Source organism: Cyphellophora attinorum (genome assembly GCF_001299255.1).
Source record: "Cyphellophora attinorum strain CBS 131958 chromosome Unknown Contig2, whole genome shotgun sequence".
NCBI classification, from domain to species: Eukaryota; Fungi; Ascomycota; class Eurotiomycetes; order Chaetothyriales; family Cyphellophoraceae; genus Cyphellophora; species Cyphellophora attinorum.
This window is the reverse complement of record NW_017253230.1, coordinates 1,284,818-1,299,748: the sequence shown is the minus strand read 5'-3', so window position 1 is coordinate 1,299,748 and position 14,931 is coordinate 1,284,818. Positions and strand designations below refer to the sequence as shown.

The window sequence follows — 14,931 nt, the reverse complement described above, 5'->3', positions numbered from 1 at the left end:
CTGTACTAGGGAACCGAAACTACAGCGGCAGCTGCGGACTTGTGGAAAGATCTTGCTTGACGACCCCAGATTTTATTCTAGGCTTCTCGACTTCTGGATATGATTGGATAAGCGTCTCCTGCCTGATGACCTGCGTCATTCAAGAAACTAAAAACGCGTCGAAAATCGACCCCTCGGCTTAACCTCAGCAAAGCATCCCCGCACTGAGGGGAGCGTACCGAACAGGTACAAGAAAGTCGAGATGTCCTCACGGGTAGCCATGGGAGGGCATTTTCGACTCACTTCTGGCCCGACTGCACGACACATCGTCGATACCAAACATACATACATCCACCAAGTCCTCCCGATCTACACGCGACACCATGGGTAGACTCGACGGCAAAGTAGCCATCATCACTGGCGGTGGTACGTGCCTACGTCCCAAGCAGATCGCTCTCTCCAGCACCACTGACATCTTACCTCAGGCCAGGGCTTCGGCAAAGGCATAGTCGAGAAATTCCTCGCCGAAGGCGCCAAAGTCGTGATCGTCGACTTTGTCGAAAAAGTCGGCGCGGCCGCCGCCAAAGAGCTCAAATGCGAGTTTGCGCTCTGCGACGTGACGAAATCCGCCGATTGGGAAGCCACCCTCAAGAAGACCATCGACGCCTACGGCAAGATCGACATCGTCATCAACAACGCCGGCACCACCTACCGCAACCAGTCGAATAACGATGTCACGGAGAAGGACTTTGACTTGGTTATGAATGTGAACGTGAAGAGTATTTTCCATTCGGTCAATGTTATTGTGCCGGCTATGCAGAAGGCGGGCAATGGGGGCGTGTTTGTGAATATTGCGTCCACGGCGGGCATTCGGCCGAGGCCAGGATTGATTTGGTATAATGCTTCAAAGGCGGCAGTCATCAATGCGACGAAGTGTCTGGCGGTTGAGTATGCGAAGGATAACATTCGGATGTTGAGTGTCTGCCCGGTTGTAGGGTTGGGCACTGGATTGTGAGTTGCGCTGCCCGCAACTATAAGGTGTCATTTGCTAACAAGCTTGCGTCCAGGACCGATCTCTTCCTTGGCAAGCCCGAAAACGAGAAGGTCTTCATGTCCACCGTGCCACTTGGCCGTGGCACAAAGCCCAGAGATGTTGCGAACACATGCTGCTTCTTGGCCAGCGATGAGGCAGACTTCTTGACTGGTAATGCTGTTGAAGTCGATGGTGGTCGCTGCGTGTAGGGCCTGGGAAAGACGAGGAAGTATGTAGCGTCTACTTCATGTACAGCTCTTCAACTCAATCTTTGTGCAGCTGCGACTGTCCGGTGAACACTCCATGTGTCGCTGAATGAACTCAGCATGGCCGAAGCGCATGTCCCTCCGTGGTCGCAGTGTGCTCGACTCTGTTCTAGTCTAGCCACTCGCCGTGGAGCGCTCTTACAGAACAGAGTCCTTGGTTCCTTCCATACAACTCATTGACCGTTCCAGTCACTAGGTCCGGTCTTAACCTATCTTCTCTCAACCTCGAAAACGCGAATGTTTCGAGCGCCTCAAGCCCTTCCCTCTTCTAAGCTCCTTGCCCTCGCCCCAACCATATAGCAGAAAACGCAAGCACACAACTCAACCGCGAGACTTGGCTGACACCCCGGCAGGCACGCATAATGTAGCAGAGTGACCATGCCCATCAGCCACGATAGTGGTAGGAACCGCAACCAGAACGAGCTGAGATCATCCGGTACCTCGAGTATGGCCATCTTCCAGAAGAACAACGTAATGACGCCCAACGTGAAGCATACGAGCTTGTTGCGGAGGATAAGTCGCCCCTTTCTGTCTGGGAGCTGCGATTGCAGGTAGCCGCAAGTCTCTTCGTCGGTCTCAGCAATGGACAAGCTCATGATGCGTTGCCCTAGGCACCCTTCCCAAAAGTTATGCTTCTCTTTTGACTTCTCTGAAGAATGTTATTGCTTTCCTGCGATCTGTGAAGATACGGGCAGTGTAGATGAATGGCGAACCAACAAGCGAAAGCTGCAGTGATGATCCGTTTTATATGTGAGTCCGCTGTGGCAGGATAAGGCAAAGTACCGTACTTTCGTGCTTGGATTGGAAACAAGGCGTCTTTGCCATACTAGGGCCGCCAAGAGTTGCCTGAGCTCGACTTTCAAGTCCCGAAAGATCGGGCGCCGTGTCCTTGGGCTTCATTGTTAACGTTCATGCTGCTAATCTACGTGCCGATGGCGGAGATCCAGGCCTCGACGAAGCAAGCTCCCTGGAGGATGCTGCGTGCGCTGGCTGATCGACAGGCGATCCAGGCTGTAGAGGGAGCATACGGAGTCATTGCGCTTATCCCTGTTGGCTTGCTTCCATTTGCAGCGGCAATCCTCTTTTGACTGCCTGTGCGGCTTGTCAAGTGGGGTGTGTGACGACGTTGGTTCCGACAGTAAAAGATGTCCATATCTACTGTTTAGGAGGACATCATAGTCTTCGGGCTCGTGAGCGGCAGATGCTGTCAGCATGGTTCTTATGCACATACTGCAAGGATCTAGCAGCTCATGCTGGATACCGAAATCATAAGGTCTCCAATTATTCTCATCTTGCTGCTGGTCACAAGTTGTCCGAGCAGCTTGGTCTGTCTTTTGGGATGATTGATAAGGTCCCCGACGGATCATAGGTCGCCGATTGCTACGATCCGTCCGGGCTTCTTTGTCAGTCTTCTCTTGCGCAGGTGCTTCTTTGAACTGCTCGTCGTAGTTCCGGACCCAGAGACTTGTTTGTAGGATGGTGGCAAAGCCATCCATGCCGCCTTCGACCGTGCCATCGCCCTCTCTGTAAGTGAACGAAGATCCGCCGATCCAATGTCGCAGCCAGCTTCTGGGATCTGGCAGACAAAGTTCGTGGACAAAAGCTTGCTTGAAGCTCTGCCTAGAGGGCAGAACTCGCACAGCACAATCACTGGCCCGAAAGCCGCGCGCAGTTACCCACAATGGGTCATGATCGCCACTTTCACCGTCTTGCAAGATGAAAAACGACGGTGACTTGTTGAAGGTGAGCCATTGGGATTCCTGGTGAGGAGCGCATGTCGAGTAAACCAGATCACACAGACTGAGTTCAGATGTGGCGGTAATCCAAACCTTTGGCACCCCGTGCAATTTGGTGGAATTCTTGGCTGGAACTATGTTTGTCTCATTAGCAACGGCAATGAGATATCTTTCACGATCCGCATAAGCTCTGTGGCAAGGTAATCTGAGGTGCGTGCGCCCGTATGTGTAGGATAGTCCGTCGCCGGTTCTCATGTGATGCGCCAGATCGAAGGGCTTCGGCAGCAGTCCAGACAGTGCCTGTAGTATTCTTCCGACGTTGTCCCGTGATGACAAACAAGCATATAGACCATCGAGTAGGACTTGAAGAAGTGGTTTGCGATAGTCGATCTTGATCAGATGTGTTCGTCTCACTATGGCGAGTATGCCGTATATCTTGTCTCGAGCATCATCGCATTGTGCATGCGCAAGGTGCTCAAGCAAGCCAAGCAAGCCGATGCGTCCATTCGTGTACTCTAACTTGAGACCCAGCCGACGATCCAGATTCTTCACCGAAGGCAGCACCTTCGCAATTGGAACCAAAGCTCCCGACTGTAGTTGCCGTTTGCAGCATCGAACTGCGACCAAGAAGCTCGTGCGGCTCAGTCTGCGCCGTCCGCAGATGAACCACAATCGACTGGGTAGGATCATCTCTTGTACAATCCAGACTCTATGGGTAGTAAGCATCAATGCTCCATTCCAGGAAACACACGAACCTTTTCCAATAGTGGCGATTACAGACATCGTTTATAGCATCTTGCATTCTCTGCAGACCAGCCATGTCCACGTTCCGGCGTGTTGAACGATCAAGAAGATCCTGGGTCTGTGTCCAATCATACCAGTAATCTGACTCTGGCGTACTTGGTCCAAGCCAGGCGCACACACTCACGGCAGACCTGTATATGTTTCCCATCAACGCAACCTGCGGACTCTTCTCGGTAGTGTCATCCTGGTTGATACATAAGTAGTCCGCCCATAGTCTCAATACGGGTTCGCACAGAAAGTTGGGTTCATGCGGAGGCGCGTTCCTTCGCGGGTAGTGATAGTTGATGAGCGCGTCCAAAAACAATGCGAGGTTCTCACGAACAGGGACGACATGACCGTCCACCAGAATCTGCGTGGTGATCGCGGTGGAGCCCCAGGTGTACGACAAGGCATAGAACGGTGGCGCGTGCCGGAAGCACTCTTGCACATCGTCCCACTGTGGCGCCAGAGCCACCGTCTGCAGCGAGTACTGGACTTCCGAAAGACCATCGGGCTTGAAATGTCGCTGGACCTCTAGAACTCTGATCTCGCCTCTTCCAACGTCGAGTGGTGAGTACAGCTTTCGGCGTGCGCCGTCAGCGGCCATGTCGAAGCCGCATCAGCGATGTCAGCGGCTTCAAGACGGTTGATGTGTTGCAAAAGGAAAGACATCACGAGCACTGTAGAAGGTGAGTTCAAAATCAAGGGAAGTGCTTGGCTTTGGTGGAAGATAAGAGTACAGTACTGTCGGCAGGAACTTTGGTCGTGAATACCTGGAATCGACCCGACTGGAAGGCGGGCTGAGAAGAAGTCTGCAGTACCACTGGCAACTCACCAGAAATCGTTCACCTTCATATAGATGGTTCTCAAGCTGCGCGGTAGTCTTGTCCGTCGATGGATTATACTCGCGTGCTCAGAATGGATACATGTTTGACGAGAGTCTTGACTGCGAGGACGTCTTGTTGTTACTAGGCGACGATATCCCAGGTTGAATGTAGGAAACCTCAGTGACGTCATATAGGAGCACATCTTGTGGGGTCAACCAAAGGTCCGGCCCTTTGGGCACACTAAGGTATTTCCAACGACGCAAGTCAGTTCGTCAATGAGCAGAAGTCCCGCGGGGCATCTGACATCTTATGATCTGAGCGATCGAGCTCCGTGTCCGCTACGGTAGCAGCTCATCGTGTTCTTTGTCACCCACAGGATAACTTGCGCTTCTCACTGCGCCACCTTCCACAGCCTAACCTGCCGCAGCATGTACAAGCAAACCGTCACAATCCCAATCAGAGCAACATTGAGTACCGTGACCAGCGCAAATCCAGCCGTATACCTTGGCTGCTTGACCTGCTGCCAAGCCAGCAGCGGCACCCAGATCTGAAACGCGTATGCGAACTGGTTCATCGACCCCGTGACGATCGCGCGCTCCTCGTTGTCCGCCGTGCACACCTCGTTCGCCCAGCTTCACATTCAATGTCAGCCAACAAGTCCACTTCAGAGAAGGCAAGCAAGGAAGGGAGAAACTCACGACATGATAAGGCCAGCCGTAGCAGCACCGACAGGATTGATGATATAGACAGCCCATTTCCAGCCAGTCGGAATGTTCCATGCCCAGAGACTACCGTAGCAGATGATATTGACGACTGCGCCAATGAGGATAGCTGGCCAGCGACGGCCTTTGAGGACAGTGTCCGATGTCCATGCAAAGGCCAGCGTGGACACGATCTGGACGACACCTCCTATGGTGGGGTAGACGTTGATCTCCTGGACTGTGTATTGCTTCGTGGATTTCAGATATTGCTGGAAGATGGGCTGGGCGCCGGCGGTGCCGTTGTTCCAGACGACATACTGTGGACGTGTCAGTCTTGTGCTCGAAGTACACAAGTCAACGAGTTTGATCAGGTCACATGTCAAAGACCTCGGTTGGGTTGGCTGCTTACCATGGGCACAAGAACCCACCAATGCCACCCTGTGATGAACTTCATGCTGAAGGTACATTAGCTTACGCCGCAGAAGCAACGTGCTCGAGAGCTCACATCTTAGCCTTCGTGTATGGCTGCCGTAGCGCACGACCCTCCACTACCATGCGATCCACGCAAAGCTTGCGTTCGTCTGGGCTTAGATACCAAGCGCGTGTACTTTCTGGCAGATCTGGTAGGACGAAGAACCCAGCGATCGCGATCGGCATAGTGATGATGCCGTCGACAATGAAGAGCCTGTGCGTTTTAATTGTCAGCAGGTGCTACCACTCGACACAGCAAGAGCTCAAGGCTCGACGGATGGGACTGACCATTGCCAGCCATAGAAACCACCGACGCCTTCCAGGCGGTACGTCGCAGCCATGAGGTAGCCCGAGAACATTCCGCCAATAGCATTCGTGATCTGGAAAATACACGTCCGCTTGGCTAGCTCGTCCTTTCGATACCAGGATCTAGCTGTCTGTTAGCACCTCTGGCCTGATCACATACGCCGGGATGCCCTTCAGCCCAGGTCCAGACCCAACTACTTACCCAATGATGTAAATGAAGCCCGGAAACAGCGCGCTCTCAAACAGCCCCACGAAGAATCTGACAGCACACATGGTCTGCCAGCTCTTGCAGGCCACCAGCGAGAAAGTCAAGACGCCCCACATAATCTCGATACACGGGATGAACAGACTCGGGCGGACACGTGTGAGAAGGATATTGCTGGGCACTCCGCCTAACACGTAGCCAACGCTCCAGGCTGTCTGCATGTAGTTGAGTTGGTTGCCGAGCATTCCGAGATCTTCTTTCATGCCGGAGACGAATGCATTGTTGATGTTGACTTGGTCGAGAAATTTGACCTGCAGCACAGGGTCTAGGTAAGCGCAAGCTTGAGCATCGGCATGGCCAAGTGGAAGTCTCGGTAAGGATATCGAATGGTATGGAAGACTGTTGTCCTATTGAAGACCATGCTCGTACTTACAAAATACCCCAAGCAGCCAATTGTCAGCAGAGCGCAGTCAAGCTTGAAGACCAATTTCCGTTCTTTCGGATCTTTGTCGAGAGAGTCCCAGATATACGACCGCCAGGTTCGTTTAGGTGTCTCAGCAACGATCGGGTCGGTGGCGCGTGGCAAGGCTGAGTCCTGCGAGGACTCGACATCGCCCTTGCTGTCGACCGAGTGCTCGTGTTTCGGGACTACGGTAATATCCTGGATGTGCGTCGTGATACCAGCGTCCAGAGCCTGCTTTTCCGTCGCCATGATTGCGTTGCCGAACAGCACACACAGGTGAATGCAAGGAGCGTCTCCGAATCATATACCGTGTGTTCCCTTTGCAACGCGCGGTGGGGAAGCAGCTGGATACTTGTTCCATGTCGATATCGGGTAATTGATTGGCGCTATATTGCTCTATTCATCCTGGCATGGATTCCCCAGATGTCTGGAGATTTGTCGGTGTTTGCGGAGGGCACTAATGCTAGTCGCGTTACACGACTAGTGTACCCGAATTCTGGGCATATCCAGATGAGGAAATCGTAGCGTCGTTCGCCCACCGGAGAAGCATGCCAACACGGTAGGTCGCCGGTCGTGGCTTTTGTCGTGCGCCAGCGAGTGGGAGAGAGGATTGATGCTAGTACAGAATCAGTAGTAGGCAGCTGGCGAGGTTCCCCAGAATCCTGCAGAGAGATCAGGTGGACCGAAGTTGGATCGCCAGGATAATATACAATGGACTTGGTACTCTTGCGAAGGCTACCATTCTTCGCTGGTCGGCTGCATTGGACCGAACAGTGACTGTTGACGCTGCTGAAGGGGCTGGATTCGCTTGCTTAATATGCTGTCGCTTGGTTCGATGATTGAGGCTGCCCTAGATCTTGGGATCAGACCACTGAAGAGCTTCCAACCATCCTGGAACAGGTCTGCTCTAGTGTCGTGAGTCGAAAGCCCGCTGCACAAGGTCAAGACGGATAAATTGTGACTCATTAAACGAAGCGTAAGTACGTGCACTTTTCGCAATGCATACCTCAAGCAGCACGGTTAGCAACAAGTGCTATCTTGGCAGCTCAGGTCAACAGGACACCTCCTTCATGGCTTCGGTTGTTGTGAGTTCGGAACGCCCCTGTGGAATGCCAAAGGTACGCAGCTCAACGTGCTGCCCTTTTGCTCGGGTGATCGATTTTGTTGCGAGCCGATGCCAAGGTAATGGGTATTAAATGAGGTGCGCTCTGTCGTTGCGGTAGCGAGTGAGTCGTAAAGAACGGACGTCGGCCACCCCTGGTCAAATCTGAAATAACATGATTCTACAACTCTGACTATTGACAGCGCTGGAGCTGTCCCTAACCGCTTGGAAGGCACACCATTTTCCGAGAACGACGCCTCCGCCACCTTTTTGACCGGTCCATGGTTACTTTTCGAGCTTCAACCGCTCCAGCTCCTTCAGAGCCTGCTCGAGTCTCTCAACCTCGGTCTCAGCATCCTTGAGCTTTTCTTGCTCCTTCGTCTGGGTATCTTTGCTCGCCTTCTCCCATCCTTTGCCCTGCATGATCTTCTGAGATTTGTCGACCTTGCCCTGAGCATCCGCCAAGCTCTTCTTGCTCTTCGTGATCTCCTCTCCGATGTCAATCCTCCCGGCAATCTTCAGGAACACAGCTGCATCGGCGTTGATGCTCTGTAGCGCACAGCCTGCTGGAGGGGAGTCGGACTTTGATGGAGGAAGGACTTCGACCTCGCCACAGTTCTTGCCTCCGAGAGACTTGATTGAGGTGATCTGCTCAGAGGCGGTCTTGAAAGCACGGTCGGAATAGGTCTGGACGATGAGGTCGCCTGGCTCTTTGAAGCCGTATTGTGCGAGTAGAGACCGGATGCCTGTAGCGATATCCATCACGAACTCGTATTGTGCCGCTTCCGTGGGCTTGTCGAGCTTGGAGACGAACTCTGGGAATTTGGCGATCATGATCGATTCGGTCTTGTCGCCACTGCGGCGAGGCAATTTCTGCCACAGATGCTCGGTCAAGAAGGGCATGATGGGGTGCAGCAGCAACAGGCCACCTTCGAGAGCTGTGTAGAGTGTTTGTTGTGCTGACTTGCGGTCTTCTTCGGCAGCATCAGCGGTGAGAATGTATTTCGAGTTCTCGATGAAAGTGTCGCACAGCGCGTTGAACCAGTATTGGTACAGTGTACCTGCTGCGGTTGAGAACTCGCGGGACTCGATCGCGTCGTTGACCTCCTTGGTGGCCAAGTTCAGTCGATGCAGGATCCATTTCTCAGCCAAGGACCGAGGCTCATTATCAGTGATCGATGCGTCTGGTTGAAACCCATCAGCTAGACGGCCCAAAGCGAAATTCGTTGCCTGATAAATCTTGTTGCAGAAACGACGCTTAGCTTCGATCTCTCTGATGTCGAAAGCGATGTCTCCACCGCCGGTGGTGTAGTTGATGAGTGTGAATCGAAGTGCATCTGTACCACATTCCTCGATTCCTTTCGGGAATGCAGTCTTTTGATACTTCTTTGCGCGCTCGACCTCCTCCGGGGCCAGGTTGCCGGTCATCAATGTCTTGTGGAGATCGTCCAAAGTGATGCCATGGATGATGTCAAGAGGGTCAACAACGTTGCCCAAGGACTTTGACATTTTTCGGCCTTCTGAGTCACGGATGAGCGAGTGGCAGTAGACCTCAGTGAAAGGCACATCGCCAGTTAGCTTCAAGCCGAACATGATCATACGGGCCACCCAAAAGAAGAGAATGTCCCAGCCAGTCTCAAGGACAGACGTAGGATACAGCTCGCGCATGTCCGATGTCTTGTTTGGCCAGCCGAGCGTCGAGAATGGCCACAGACCAGACGAATACCACGTATCAAGCACATCTTCGTCCCACTTGAGTGTGAACTTCTTCCCAGGGAATTTCTTCTCCGCTTTCGCTTGAGCCTCTTCTTCTGACAACGCACACACCCAGTATTTGCTGTCGGCGTTGTCGGCAGCCTCGCCTTCAAGGTCGACGAAGTAGGCAGGAGCACGATGTCCCCACCACAATTGTCGGGACAAGCACCAGTCCTGGATGTTGCCCATCCACTGATGGTATTTCTTCTGTTCAGACTCAGGCTTGATGACGATGCGACCATCTCGCACGGCATCGTCGGCAGCCTTTGCCATCTCGGTCATTCGCATCCACCATTGCGGTTTGAGGATGGGCTCAATTACGTCCTTCGACTTCTCGCAAAGTGGTAGCGTCATGGGGTTCTCTTCCTGCTTGTTGTAGAGACCGAGCTCCTTTAGGTCAGCAATAACCTTGTATCGCACGTCGAATCTCTTTTGTCCATCATATGGACCGGCGTTGCTGTTCATAGTGCCATCATCATTGAAAACATTGATGAACTCCAGATTGTGCCGTTTTCCTTTGGTGAAATCGTTTTGGTCGTGAGCAGGAGTAATTTTGACAGCGCCAGTACCAAAGTCCATTTCCACCTCTTCGTCGGCGATGATGAGCACTTTTCGATCGGGCAGGAATGGATGAATCGCATACTTGCCCACCAGGTGCTGATACCGCTTATCGTTGGGATGAACGGCTACCGCTGTGTCCCCAAGCATAGTCTCTGGACGGGTAGTGGCGACTTCGATGAACTCTTTGCCCTCATACTTGCCAGTCAGGGGACCGTTAGTCGAGTTTTTGATGGGATACCGAAAGTATGTGAGGACACCGAATTCGATCAACTTGTCGTAGCCAGGTACTTTGATCTTCGTTCGGCCGGTGAGTTCTGTGTTCTTCACCTCGAGATTTGATAGTGATGTGCTAAGTGCCGAGCACCAATTCACCAAACGATTCGCTCGGTAGATGATGCCCTCGTCATATAGTTGGACGAAACTCTGCTTCACAGCTCGCGACAGATTCTCGTCCATGGTGAATGCCTCACGACTCCAGTCCATTGAGCCACCGAGCTTCTTCAGCTGCTTCGTGATGTTAGTGTGGTACTTATCCTTCCACGTCCAGATTTTCTCGACCATAGCTTCCCGACCAAGATCATGTCTGGTCTTGCCTTCGGTCTTCCACAGCATCTTCTCCACCACGCTTTGTGTTGAGATACCAGCATGATCCATGCCCGGAATCCAGGCAGTGGTCTTGCCCTTCATTCGAGCATGTCTGATCATGGTATCTTGAAGTGCATTTGTGAGGGCATGGCCCATATGTAGTGCGCCAGTGACATTTGGCGGCGGTATTGGTATGACGAACTTGCCCTCCGGCTTGATCTTGCCATCTTTCGTGAACTCAGGCTTGAAATAGCCTCTGCTCTCCCACCAGTCATATCTGTCATCTTCAATCTTTCGCGGTTCATATACGTCCACGGGCGTGGACTTCTTGACTTTCTCTTTCTTCGCTTTGTTGCACTCAGCCGAGGCAGCGGACTGGGCTGGCTTTGCTTTTGCCTGCTTGGCCTGGAATTTGGCGAGCTTCTCGGCTTTTTGACGCTCTTTCTCGACTGCGGCGTCGTTAGCAGTCTGTCGTAGCAGATAGAGGTCATTCGGAGGACGAACTTTCTTTGGCAGTCTTCTCTTTACCAGCCTCGCCCATCACGGTCTGACCAGCATTGTTGCCTTGCTTATCTTGACCGCCGACATTTTGACCCGTTCCCTCCTTCTGAGCAGACTCCTTGACAGCAGCGGCGACGTCGCTTGATACGGAAGGCGGAGGACCGCTCACGGGACCCGTGGGTTCAGTGGCTATGGAAAGCACGTGAGCAAATGCGACCGGGCATGTACATGCAGATTTGACTTACTTGCGTTATGAGAGGCTGCATTAGTCGCCATGGTGACACTCTGAAGCCGCCTCCAAGCTGGAGGAGGACGCCAGAGCAAATGTCTAAGAAGTATTTTGGACAGCTTGCAGTAAAAGCACTGGAGGAAGATCACTCTACGGACATCAAAGGGAGTGGTGTTGTGTTGCTTGTGAGTCACAACACTGTGCGCTGCAGTTGATAAATCTATCTGAAGCGGCGCACTCACAGAAACAACTCACGAGATTTGGACTCTGCCGAAACTTAAAGAGGAAGGTGTGCCGGGCACGGTCACCTCACATCGGACAAACTGTAGAACGAGGTACAAACTTAGGTGTAGAGTGAATTTTGTTATTGTTGCTCGATTCTCTCATGCAATGGACGCTCTCATTTGTGAAGCAGGTGGTGGAACTCTGCACCTCCTCACCACCCTCAAGATGGCACAGAGGCACGCCAACCCTTCTCTGCTACTAAGGTTGAGCAGTATGTCTAGTTTGCTCTGGCCCCGGCCCTCATGAAACGTGATTCTGGGTATTCTGCGTAAGCGTCGCTCGGACTGGGTTGAAGTAGGGATGGGCCATCGCTTCTTGCGCTGTTAGGCGTTCCTGGAGGCGGTCAGTAAGCCCCCCTCGAACACTCATACGTTGACTTACCTGGTGGTCGTATCGTAATAGCTTGTCAAGGAAGTCGATGGCCTCTGCGCTTACAAACCGTTGGTTGTCCTGGTTGACGAAGCTTTGCCAGCTCTTTCTGGGAAACCTGCTAAGAATGTCGTCATATTGGGCATCGAGCTCTATATCGTACTTGTCCAGATATTCGAACAATTCATCCGTTCCCAGAACCTTGGCTATCTTTACTAGCTGATCTGAATTGCTGTTGCCGTGGAAGAATGGCTCTTTTCTGAAGATCATGGAAGCAAACATGGCTCCCAGCGACCACATATCGAGCGAGTAGTCGTATTCCTGGAAGTCGACTAGCAGTTCTGGTCCTTTGAAATACCGCGACGGAGTCAAAGTTAGTACATTTGAATCATACAGGCAAGAAAACACTCACTGCAACTCGGACGTTGTACTCGGTACCGGCATGGTAGAACTCAGCCAAACCCCAGTCGATGAGCCGCAGCTTTCTTTTCTGGTGGTCGATCATAACGTTGTGCGGCTTGACATCTCGGTGCATGATTCCCTTGCTGTGGCAGAAGTCGAGTGCCTTGAGCAACTCGAAGATGTAATATCGGACATCGTAGTCGACGAATCGAGGGTATAGCGTCCTGAAATCTGTGTTGTCGACGTTCTCGAAGATGAGGCTGGGTGTCTTGCTCTGGCTATCTCTCACCACGTCGAGAAGGGCAACAATGTTTGGGCCGCCGGACAGATTCTGTAGGATCTTGATCTCGCGCTTTATCTTCTTCTTCTTGACTGGCTTGAGGACTTTGATGACGCATTTCTGGTAGTTGACCACATTGATGCCTTCGAACACTTCACTATATTTGCCGCGACCTGCGTGACTGTCAATTGGTGAACACACCCAGAGTCGCCTGACCCACCAATCTTGCGCACGATCTCGTAGTTCTCCAGCACACCCCAGGATATGGCCACCGAGTCGTAGTCCCAGTACGACCGGGGCATATTAGCGTTGACATCGGCGTAGACACGCGCCATGGTGAGTAGTGGGGGGTGCCCTCATGCGCCCACGTTGTTGACGGGGAAAGGCACTGAGATCTTGGGGTGGTCGATGCACCGTCGACTGCCCGGCCAGCAACGAGCGACTGTCCTGAACGCGACGGACCGCGCACGACGACTATGGCTGTGAATGTATCGAAGTAGAATATGGGGAAAGATGCATGTGATGTTTGGTGGGACAAGCCTGTGACCGATGCTGCGGATCTGCATCTCCGGGCGGGCACAAGACCCGCCTAAAAAAGTCACGGCTCACCTGCATTGCAACTTCCATTTCAATGCTACTTCTCATCGCACTTGACCTCGACTCACGCACCATAGCACCTTTCAAGCGCCGGTCGAGTCCATCGTCGGATGATCACAATGCAGCTGCACGCTACATCCAGACCTGCGACGATCCAAGATGCCGTACCATGACCTGAATATCATCTACCAGGCAATGCTTCCCAACTCAATCATACCCTTGCTTTTGCAACAGAGCTAGGCTATAGGACTCTCGCAATCGCCACAGTGGTCACCAGCAATCTTTCATCCAAGCCAGATGTTGCCGACCTGTCCGTGCTACGGCAAAGGAACCCTGCTCTGACGCTCCTGTCGCGCCTCACCTTGCACATTAGCGACCACTCCCAAAACCACAGCCTGTCTCAGCAGCAGTCGACCTACGATATCATTGCCCTCAGACCTCTCAACGAGAAGTCTCTGCAACACTGCTGTAGCACACTCGACTGCGACCTCATTTCTCTCGACCTCAGTCAGCGCCTACCGTTCCTGCTGAAGTTTCCCACAGTGTCTTCCGCCATCACCCGTGGCGTACGCTTCGAGATCTGCTACTCACCCATCACAGGAAGTAGCGATGCGAAGCGGAACCTGATCGCAGGCGCGACGACATTGATTAGGCCACGAGAGGCCGAGGTATCATACTGAGTTCCGAGGCAAAGAGCGCCCTGGGGCTGCGCGGGCCGCACGATGTGATGAACTTGGCGCAGATCTGGGGCCTGGAGCAGGCGAAGGGCAAAGAAGGCTTAGTCGAAGACGCTGGCAAAGTAGTCAGGCTGGCAGACCTGAAGAGGAAGAGCTACAGAGGTGTCATCAGTGTGGTGGACGACGGCAGACCTAAGCAGAGTAGCCAGATCGTCGTGCTTGACAATGCAAAAGGTCAGACCAGCACAGTGGCAAGCGTTGCCGATCCAACCAAGATCCAGGCACACGGCGTCAAGCGCAAAGCGTCAAGCACGTCATTGACTCAATCTGCAGGACTGGAGTCGGGTACACCGAGCAGCACGAACGGCAACACTGCAAAAGAATCCACAGTAGACGATCAGGGAAAACCCCTGTCAAAGCGACAACAGAAGCGCCAAGCTAAGAAGGCGAAGTCGGAAGCTCGTGGCAGCTTTGGTGCGAATGGGCTCTCGCAGTCTGGACAAGGCCTGGCCAGCAATGGCTTCCCAATCCAGCATGAGACACTGGCGGATTCGACCAAGAAGACGGAACAGCAACAAGCAGAGTCGAAGGTAACGAATGGTCTCAAAGCCAGTGGCAAGGGCAAGGGCAATCAGAAGGGCAACGGCAATCAGAAGGGCAACGGCAAAAACAAAGGCAACGGCAAAAACAAGGGCAAAGCTCCTGCCGGCTGAACGCTGCGTAGAGAAGATCGTTCACTCCTAATCTAGTGCTCTTGGTCAGCATTGACACACACCTGCGCTTCCCACGGCCCGCGAAATCGTCCTCGTTCTTTGCGT

At 52.9% G+C, this 14,931-nt stretch overlaps 6 protein-coding genes across 6 annotated transcripts; 2 read left to right on the top strand and 4 right to left on the bottom strand.

Annotated features, from left to right (window-relative positions):
- Positions 1-362: 362 nt before the first annotated feature.
- Positions 363-1,221, top strand: AB675_2795 (4-formylbenzenesulfonate dehydrogenase TsaC1/TsaC2; the record flags this gene model as incomplete). Its single annotated transcript, XM_018142793.1, has 3 exons — positions 363-405; positions 465-990; positions 1,047-1,221. 3 exons carry the CDS (start codon positions 363-365, stop codon positions 1,219-1,221), a joined length of 744 nt encoding a protein of 247 aa, XP_018005013.1.
- Positions 1,222-2,200: 979 nt separating this feature from the next.
- AB675_2794 (uncharacterized protein) lies at positions 2,201-4,404 on the bottom strand (the record flags this gene model as incomplete). The annotated part of the gene is made up of 3 exons (XM_018142792.1): positions 2,201-2,370; positions 2,510-3,723; positions 3,770-4,404. The coding sequence occupies 3 exons, from the start codon at positions 4,402-4,404 to the stop codon at positions 2,201-2,203; spliced, it is 2,019 nt and encodes a 672-aa protein (XP_018004782.1).
- A 611-nt stretch (positions 4,405-5,015) lies between these two features.
- Positions 5,016-7,019, bottom strand: AB675_2793 (Pantothenate transporter liz1; the record flags this gene model as incomplete). Its single annotated transcript, XM_018142791.1, has 7 exons — positions 5,016-5,256; positions 5,323-5,642; positions 5,735-5,780; positions 5,831-6,010; positions 6,085-6,225; positions 6,305-6,618; positions 6,741-7,019. 7 exons carry the CDS (start codon positions 7,017-7,019, stop codon positions 5,016-5,018), a joined length of 1,521 nt encoding a protein of 506 aa, XP_018005165.1.
- A 1,138-nt stretch (positions 7,020-8,157) lies between these two features.
- On the bottom strand, positions 8,158-11,550 carry AB675_2792 (Valine--tRNA ligase, mitochondrial; the record flags this gene model as incomplete). The annotated part of the gene is made up of 3 exons (XM_018142790.1): positions 8,158-11,222; positions 11,278-11,463; positions 11,520-11,550. The coding sequence occupies 3 exons, from the start codon at positions 11,548-11,550 to the stop codon at positions 8,158-8,160; spliced, it is 3,282 nt and encodes a 1,093-aa protein (XP_018004923.1).
- A 478-nt stretch (positions 11,551-12,028) lies between these two features.
- On the bottom strand, positions 12,029-13,174 carry AB675_2791 (Casein kinase II subunit alpha; the record flags this gene model as incomplete). The annotated part of the gene is made up of 4 exons (XM_018142789.1): positions 12,029-12,121; positions 12,170-12,504; positions 12,596-13,012; positions 13,060-13,174. The coding sequence occupies 4 exons, from the start codon at positions 13,172-13,174 to the stop codon at positions 12,029-12,031; spliced, it is 960 nt and encodes a 319-aa protein (XP_018005310.1).
- Positions 13,175-14,163: 989 nt separating this feature from the next.
- Positions 14,164-14,826, top strand: AB675_2790 (uncharacterized protein; the record flags this gene model as incomplete). The annotated part of the gene is made up of 1 exon (XM_018142788.1): positions 14,164-14,826. One exon carries the CDS (start codon positions 14,164-14,166, stop codon positions 14,824-14,826), a length of 663 nt encoding a protein of 220 aa, XP_018005081.1.
- Positions 14,827-14,931: the final 105 nt, after the last annotated feature.